General features: G+C 35.5%; 1 protein-coding gene across 3 annotated transcripts; it reads right to left on the bottom strand.

Moving 5' to 3' along the window:
* Window positions 1-713: 713 nt before the first annotated feature.
* LOC149163028 (uncharacterized) lies at window positions 714-2251 on the bottom strand. 3 transcript variants are annotated; one of them, XM_089435893.1, is made up of 4 exons: window positions 2121-2251; window positions 1698-1990; window positions 1560-1607; window positions 714-1181 (listed from the first exon to the last, which is right to left on the bottom strand). In XM_089435893.1, the coding sequence occupies exons 2-4, from the start codon at window positions 1963-1965 to the stop codon at window positions 979-981; spliced, it is 519 nt and encodes a 172-aa protein (XP_089292019.1). In that variant the 5' UTR covers window positions 1966-1990; window positions 2121-2251; the 3' UTR covers window positions 714-978. The 3 variants fall into 3 exon arrangements, with proteins under 3 accessions (XP_089292019.1, XP_089292017.1, XP_089292018.1); XM_089435891.1 differs by having other exon boundaries at window positions 1560-1610; XM_089435892.1 differs by having other exon boundaries at window positions 1560-1610; window positions 2126-2249.
* Window positions 2252-9401: the final 7150 nt, after the last annotated feature.

A 9401-nucleotide genomic window follows, 5' to 3' on the forward strand; every position in this document is an offset into this window, starting at 1 on the left:
GGGAAAAAAACACAATAATCAATATAATTTAATTAGAAGTCACTACTCTTCCAATTTTCAGCACAATACCAAAAGTTAAAAAAATATCTAAATACATTTCAAAACCCATAAAATTATAAAAATAGTAATCTATATTAAATAATAATTTTTTCCTTCACATTTTGACTTTATATTTTTATTATTTAGATTTGTTATTTTTAATTATCGAAAAAACTATTGCATAGGCAATTCAATATCATATTTTATATATATATATATATATATATATATATATATATATAGATATATATATAAAATAATAATTTAAATTTTCAAATAAAATATTATAAAATAATTATTTTAATTAAATTAATTTAATGAAATAGAAATAAATTTATTATATCTCATAAATCACAATGAAATTGTATTATACATCTAAACTCAACCATGAATCATGTATTTATAATTCCAAAGCCATAATTAATAATTTTTAAAACTTTATGATAACCATACAAAGTTTGTAAAATCTATATACTTCAATTTTTTATAATTTAAAAATCATAAAATAAACCCCATAATAAATATAAAATAATAAAACGATGGATGAAGTATATATGTAAAATGTAATTTCTTTTCAAAAATATGTTAGAAAGTATTTGTGGATTTTATTTTTTAAATTATGATTAAAATTGTTCGATATAATCCAGAGACAAACCATTATATCAACCAAAATCTGTCAAAATAACACAAACTTTAACTGGCAAACATATAGATAACATATCAAACGTAGCGTTACTGGGCTAAGATAAATCTAGCATAGCCCAATATGTTATTCACACATAAAGTAGGTAGCTAAGGTAGTTATCAGAGTAAACTGATATTCCAAACTTAGTTTCCAGGTAGTTATCATAGGTAGCTAAGGTAGTTATCAGAGTAAACTGATATTCCAAACTTAGTTTCTAGGTAGTTATCATAGTAAACTGATATTCCATTACAAACTTAGTATCGCACGTACTCATTTCTAGCATAATAGTTACCCTCCGGAGCATATGGCACTGGACGCCGGCGAGGGGGAGGGGGAGGGCGAGGAGGAGAAGGTTCAACAACATAAGTCTCTCGTCGATAGAATTGTTGAGGTTTTTTTCCATACGGAATTTGCTGATGTCCATATCCATTTTCATACTCATCCTCATCCTCGTCATCTCGACATAGACGTTAAACAAAAACATTCAAAATGATGAAAATTATTTGAATTGATGGTGAATGGATAGAGACATTTTTGCTAAAAAATTATTCATTCAAATTTTTAAAGATTAGTGTAATTTTTTTACGAAAAAATCATTCATTCAATTCCCCACAAATTAATGTAAACATTCTTTGCTAAAAAAAATCACTAATTCAAATCTAGATGAAGTAAACATTTTTTCCAAAAAAGTGTCTAATTCTTTACCAAAAAATTCACTGATTCAAATCCAAATGAATTATAAAAAAAACCAACAACAATACCAAACACGTTCTAATTCAAATCCAAATGAATTATAAAAAAAACAACAATACTAAACAGGTTAAGTGACCCTTACCAGAAACTTCAAATTCCACAGGGGTTTGGTGGCGATGAACTCCATAACCTGCTGTGAACAAGGATTGAGAAGCAGAACTCATAAACCCTTGTTACAGGTATTAGAATGGATGAGTGACCAAAAGACAATGCTACTTACCATGAGGAGGAGGATAATCATAGCCCGGCGCACGGTGTGGTCCTCGAGGCGGCGGTGGAGGAACGTAATCATCAAAAGGGACAAGGCCAGGGCCAGGGTAACGTTCATGTGACCGAGGCTTAGGGTGACCAATCATGAAGCGTGCGCTTATGCCCCGATCGGTTTCATTCTCATCGCTGTTATTATTATCAACTCGAGAAGCTTCCTCCTCTGCATTTCCTCCAGTTGGGTATCCAGGAGGGGGCTGACGTTTGTTTGCAGCAGCCATTTCTTCTCCCACTGCACCAAAAAATCTGATCCACAACACAATCCAAACAATTTTCAGTTCCATACCTAATGAAGAAAATACATGAAATATTGATCAAGTTTTAGGTCAAAATAAGAGGGCTACGGCTAGGGCTAGGGGTAGTAGTGAGAGCTTACTGAACTGATCTTTCTGCTCTCCTTTCCTGTGCTGCTACTGCTCAATCGCATGTATTTATATACGTGTAAAATGGGTTGATGGGGCCGCTTTTACGTTAATATTATGACAAATAACACAGGAAATGAGGTTAGGGTTTTACACTTTCAGGTATTTGTTCTCTTGCTTTCCATAAAGAAAAGAATCGATTCAAAGTTTTATGCAGCTTTTCTACTTTCTGCTCTTGATTCGCTCTGGAATTGGTGCCAAAATTGATTCCCTTGCGTGTTTCTTGCTGTACCTCTATCCTAGTATTTCAATCTCGTAAATATAGTATCTAGCTTTTTGGTATATTTTCCTTTTGCTTTTATAAATTTGCTTTGTATCAAACGAATGTTATTGTTGTGTGAAAAGTTTATGGGGGTGAAAGTTTTATTTTTCATTTTTAAATACATTTATATTTAAATTTTATATGGACTTGTTTAAGCAGTGTTTGTTGAGGTGAAAATATATGTTTTGGGCTATTTTGACAAAAACATGGTATATTATGTAAATTTAAAGATTTGTTTGTTTATTGATTTTAATTTTAGAATCCTAAAATATGGAAGGATTAAGTTTATGGAAATATTAACTTTTTTTTTATTAGCTAAAACATTATTTTATATATATTTTTAAAAGAGAAAAATTTGAGAAAGATTTCTTATGGATTTGATGTGTGGATGGATTAATATGAATTCTGATTATTTTTAATCATGAATATTTACCTAAAAAATATATTGTTAATGGTAAAATAAAATATAATTTATAAATTTAATAAAATATTAAGAAATTTATATTATATATAAATAATAAGGTATATGTATTAATTTATTATACAAAATGTATGACTCTTTAGATCATTAAAACTATTTATCTAATCTTAAATAATGTTTGTTTTTCTATATGACATTTTAAAGTCTCAAAGCAAGAGGAAAAGTTTCATAACTTTTCAAGATATTTTCACAATTTGAAGCTATTCCAACCTTTCAAAGTCCATGTCATTACTCATAGTGAATGATGTAATAGAATAGAGCATAGTTTGATTTTTGGCAATCTTTTTCAAGTTGATTTCTTGGTAATTGATTAAAAAACATGAGAATTATGACACATTTCCTTTATGAAAGTAGAACTTGTTATATGTAAATCCCTATTCAAAATTGATTACAATGTCTATTTTTAGTGATTTTGAATACAAACCTTCTTTTGCTCACTATGCTTTAGCAAACATATTAAAATGCTTTTGTTTGTTGAGGTTACAATGTCAAGACAACTATTAATGATAACAAACAATTGTCTATGATATGTCTATTTATATTTATATTTGATCTCTAACACTATTCACATGCCTATATCTACATTCACATTGTCCTCATACCTTCATTCAAATTTCTCTTTTACAAAAAATAACATTCAAATAATTGCAAATAATTACAATTAGAATGGGTAAAATATATAATATAAACAAAACTAAAAAAGTTGTCCTAATATATGGTTATAGCTTTTATACAATATCCAAAACACACTCTATCTATAAAATACAATGTGTGTGGATGTATATCATAGTTGCCTTACAACCAATTACTAGTAATAACAATAAAACATTGTCAAGGCCACACCAAATAATATATGTTATTCCAACAACCAAGTTACTAATAAATGCTTTTAATTCTGTGCTATACAATCCAAGGAATAATTTTCATACCATGGAGTGAATACAACATTTCAGAGGTTCTAAGAAGGGATGCATCCACTCCCGATAATCAACCTGCATAAGGGAAGTATAACATTGGGATGTATGGTACCTAAAGTGAAAAAATACTCCATGATCATTCCTATTTTCTATAGTCAAGCTTTATCTTAGCCAAATAAACCAAAATCCCATGATTTTGATTCCACTTTCCATCTTTGCCATGTAAACTTAAAATTTAAGTAGAATAAAATGGCATGTACCTCTGGCCATGGTTATTAGATTTGATGTAGAAAATCCTTAAGAACCCAGTCGAGAGATATTCTAATCTATCCAAGACTTAATGTGCCAAAGGTTGGAGTCACATGTAATTTCTTTCTTGGTAAATCAAGGATCCTTCTAATCCACTAGTCTTTATAATGATATTTCCATCAATGATCGTTAATTAAATCAGAATTAATGGGGTGTTTTTTACTGGTCATAACCAACACTCCATGGGAAGTTACACAACCACATATATGGGTTTGTGGCAATTTGGGCTACAATAAGAAACATTCCTAACATTAATAAGAAATAATTTTAACATTGTCCCACTTGGTTCAAATTGAGACAAACTTAATATCATCTTCCCTTTTTAGTTTCTTAATGCAATACACCCCCTTCTTATTCCAACCCACAACAAAGATTAGGAGGCAGTTACTATGTGGAACCAACCTCCAAGGTACAATTATGTAGACGAGGTTTTAATTTTTCAATCTTTCTCAATTTTCTCAAACATAAAATGGATGAAATTTCTACATTTGTCTTGTCGAGACCTTTCCAATGATATAAATTTTACCTCGAATTGACTTATGGATCAAGAGATAAGGCCATTCAAGAAAGGCCCAAAAGATCTTGCCACATCATAAGTGGCCACCATGTGACACACATGTAGTCTTCAATGTGGCACTCACGTGACCATTTTTCCACCATGGATGAATCCATGTGTATGGGTGCATTCTCTTATGTAGTCAAGAGTTAGCTTACTCGGGAGAAAATACGAACGCGGTTAAGATCAGAGCCCCAACCCTCGAACTGCCGACCACCATACAAACTAGCTCGTACTTGGCCTCGACTTGCAGTCCCACCAGACTCTGCCATCAAGCTCGACTAGCCCTATCTCTGACTCACATTTCCCACCCGACTAGCTCGACCTCGATCCTTTGGTCAAGCATGAGCTCACACTAAGTTACATTTATTGGTGGACTTACGTGACCCCAAGTACATAAGTGAACCCACAAATTGTCTATAAATAGTATCCTCCACTACTTCACCTAAAGTATGATCCTCCTTCCTCCAGTTAGCAGCTAGAGGAGTCTCCATGGGTTTTCTACTCTTCATGTGGAACTTCTTCAGTATCTCATTAGCATACTTTCCCTGAGAGAAAAATAGTGCCTCCTCTCCTTGTTGTACTTCCATACCTAGAAAGTAATGCATGAGCCTGAGGTCCTTCATCTCAAACTCTCTTGCAAGATACTCTTTGTAAGACTTAATCAACTTCTCATCACCTGCCAAAATCAAATCATCAACATATAGTATTATAATCAACACTTTACCTTCAACCACAATATGGTAAAGGTTCACATCTGCTTCAGTTTTGGTGATTCAGCCCAAACTGGTGAAATAACTGTCAATCTTGGTGCACCAAGCATGGGGTGCTTGTTTAAGTCCATACAACACTAACTTAAGTCTACACACATGTGGCTCTATGTTGAAGGTCTCACAACCTTCTGGTTGCTCAATATACACCTCTTCCTCAATCATGCTATTGAGGAATGATGTCTTTACATCCATATGATGTATATTCCATCCCATGTGCACTAACAGTGATAAAATAGATTTGATCGATGAGTACCTTGCTACAAGAGAAAAAGTCTCATCGTAATCAATTACCTCTACTTAAGAGAACCCTCTGGCCAGAAATCTGGCCTTGTGTTTCTCCACACTCCCATATGCTACGTACTTTACCTTGTAAATCCATGTGGAACTCACCATTGATTTTTTTTCTAGTCTTCGAATCACCTTCCAAACATTGTTTTTGATAATGGAGTCATACTCCTCAACCATGGCATCAACCCACGTTGGTTTCTGCACTGATTCCTCGAATGAGGATGGTTCAATCTCTACACTCTGGTTGATCAGAGCCATGTATCCAGTGCATTTCTCTCGTGACCTCTTCTTCCTACATTATGATGTGGGTGCTCCCACATTCTATCTAGCATCATGCAATAACCTGTGAGCCTCTCTGGTGCACTTTCTCCCATCTCTGGAAGTCTCTGCATGAGTGGGTGATTCCACTTTCTACTCCTCTGCAGAGACCGCAGACTAAAGTTGTATTACCTATAGAAGTAAGGGTTTCATCGTAATCAAGTGTTGGGCTTCGCTGGCATATTTTTTGTGGTAGTATTGTCATCTTATAATAGGACTACAGGGATTCATTTGTTTGATTTTGTTTAACCATCAGAGTTTCAAAGGTAAGTTTTCATTGTTCTATCACTTTGTTGGAGTAGACCTATTCATGCAACATATCAAACCTTGGTTGTGTTTTTGCTGCTACAACACCCTCCAAAATTTGCCTTACATTCAAATTTGGAGCCTTCCTTCGACCATGTGAATTGTCATTTTTAGTTAAAGTGATCTAGTACTTGTTCTCTAAGTTTTCAAGTCCCTTTCTAAAGGAATCCAAAGTCTCATCTTTTGTTAGGGAAAGTGTCATTATTTGTGAAAGGAAGTTTTGGCAGACCTTTAAGAGGTAAATTTAGCACATTCTCTTACATTAGTAGGTCTTATCTAGCTAGGGACATGCTTTGGACTCATTCCCAAGGTATTGTGCACTTTCTCTTTGCAGTTGACACTTGTGTAGTAAAGGTATATCTTAAGTGTTGCACTTTGAGGTAAGTGTCACTTTATTGTTGTTTCAATGAATACATGTTGATTTTGGGTACTGTGTGTCTCCTTGTTATGTGGTTTATTGTTTATGAATGTGTGATCATGTTCAATTTTTGTTACATGCTTTTACTCTCACCTTCTTGTATCACTGATCTCACACTTAGTCATTTTCAGAGTTTTCAGTGTCCTCACAACTTGGTCAATCAATGGCCAATATTAAACTGGTAGCAAATGTGTAGTGCGTAGTCCTCATCCATAATGATGATGCCTCTACATCCTGGAACTGCACACTATGCAATGCTAGAAGACAGTCTTCCTCAACTGCGCATTGAGCAACTAAAGTGCTTAGTCACTCAATCTTGCTAGTTACTCTTTCCCAATGCACAATTTTGATGCGAAATTATTTTTATGCACTATGAAATCATAGTGGATAGTGGAGCCTCTTATGGACCCTTGTAGTGCTCAACTGCATAGTCCCTTGAGCCTCTCCGTTAGCCACTATGCACTGTGTAGTCACAGTGCACATTCATGCCACCCTAATTTCTAGACTTGCCCACTACACAATCCTTGGACCGCCTCTCCCTTAGTCACTGTACACTATGCAGTCACAGTGCTCAGTCCCTCATCGCTTGCCTCCTTCTCCTGCACACAACACTAGAGAAGGCCTCGTTCCTCAATGCCTGTGTACTATCCCACCTAAGTCATTATGTTGCATGAGAAACAAGGTAGACTAGGTGATTTCAGGAATGATGTTGTCTTATCATGAGTGAAATTGATTTACAAGTGTTATTCTCTTTACATAGAAAGATGATTCTCAAGGAGGACATCAAGGGAATGTTGCAAAGATGCTTGTGTAGGTGAAGCACAAAAAGACCATAAAAAGAGAGACAAAGGAACACTCAATTATGATAGATGGATGGAGTTCAAGATGACATGGAAGACTATAATACTGTAACCAACTCCTTTGGAGAATGAATATGAAGTAGAAGCAAGATCTATCATGAAGAGTTGAGGACAATAGCAAAGAGAAGAACTTCAATGAACCTGTAGTAAGAGTCAAGGTTGGGTTGAGGACTAGGTTCCCTGAGTTCTGGATCCTCCATCTTTATTTCTTGCTGCATGATCCCTTCTTGGTCCATTTTTTGAGTTTCCTGTAGGTTTAGCAGAGTTTCATGTAGGATGGCCTCTACTTCCTGTAGGTCCTTCTGTGTCTCCTGTTGGGGAACTTTTCCTTTGGATGAGGCAGACCTGGTTTCTCTTGGTTTCCAGACTTGAAGTCTTTTATAAATCTCTGATAGTATCTAGCTAAACCTTAGAAAACTTTTGACATCCCTCTATTTTTGCGGAGGTGGGACCCTTTGGATGATGGCTATTTTATTTGGGTCCACCTACAGTCCTTTCTAAGATATTGAATGACCTAGAACAATCCCTGCAGTCATCAATAACTCACATTTTTCGGGACTAACGGACAAGCATTTGTTTAGCACCTTACCCAAGTTGGATAGATACTCTTGGAAATCACACCCTTAGGGTGTAAAATCATCCATATAAATTTCTACTGCATCATGGACTAGCTCGGCAAAGATACTCATGATTGCCGTTTGGAAAGTGACAGGAGCATTGCATAGGCCAAAATGAAGGACCCTATAAGCGAAAGTACCCCAAGGGTAGGTGAAGGTGGTTTTATCCTAGTCTTCTGGGCTGATCTAGATTTGATTGTACCTGTTGAACCCATTTAAGAAAGAAAAAAACTTCTTCCCTCCCAGGCTATCTAGCACTTGGTCAATGAAAGGTAGAGGGAAATGGTCCTTCTTTGTTTCTTTGTTAAACTATCTGTACTCAACACAAATCCTCCACTTCCCATTTTTCTTTGGAACCAACACCAAAGGAGAAACCCACTCACTGTCCGAGAAAGGGTAAATGAATCCTGCATCTAGCAGCTTTTGTAGTTCTTCTTTGACTATATACTTGAGGGCTGGATTCATTCACCTTTAGAGTTGTTGGACTAGTTTGCAACCTTCTTTGATATAAATGTGGTGAGTACACACTGAGGGATGGACTCCCTTCATTTCCTTTGAACTCCAAGAAAAGGCATCCAGATGTTCCTTTAGCATGTTGCACAACATTTCGTCTTGGTGCACAGAAAGAGAGGGGTTGATTTTCAAAGTTCTTTCAGGGCTGAATTCTATGGTTTTGACATGGGTAGGGTTTGAATAAGCTAAGCATGGATCAATATGCTAGTTTCTCTTGGTTTCATTACTACTTCCTCTGAGGACAAGGTGCTGGGAGTTGGACTTTGGAGTATGTGTTCAATCAAATCATCTTCATCCAATTGTCCTTCTCCCATGGATGTTTTTAAGGTATATATTTGGGTTGAGTAGACTTCACCTTATTCCTCCTCTTCTAGCCATAAAGGTAAGTCATGTTCTAGAGATGGCTGAGAAGGAGGGTACAAGACTAATTGCTTGGATAGATGCCCATTTTTGATAGTCATATTTCCAGCCCTATAGGTGATGTAGGCATCAACAGTGGCTAACCAAGGCCTCTCGAGTATGAGAAGATAATCAGTACGCTTGGCCTTAGGCTAGAGAACTAGGAAGCCTGCAAGGTACTCCCAAGTGTCAATGGAGACCATCACATCCTCAACAAT

The sequence above is a fragment of the Pinus tabuliformis genome, chromosome 5_2 (assembly GCF_031772625.1).
Source record: "Pinus tabuliformis cultivar Carrire ecotype Pingquan chromosome 5_2, CPIR1, whole genome shotgun sequence".
NCBI lineage: Eukaryota > Viridiplantae > Streptophyta > Pinopsida > Pinales > Pinaceae > Pinus > Pinus tabuliformis.

Coding starts and splice junctions, on each gene's coding strand:
- LOC149163028 (XM_089435891.1), bottom strand. CDS start 1,965: ATGGCTGCTGCAAACAAACGTCAGCCCCCTCCTGGATACCCAACTGGA. Junction 1,611..1,697: donor TGATTATCCTCCTCCTCATG/GTAAGTAGCATT, acceptor CCTTGTTCACAG/CAGGTTATGGAGTTCATCGC. Junction 1,182..1,559: donor TGTGGAATTTGAAGTTTCTG/GTAAGGGTCACT, acceptor GTCTATGTCGAG/ATGACGAGGATGAGGATGAG.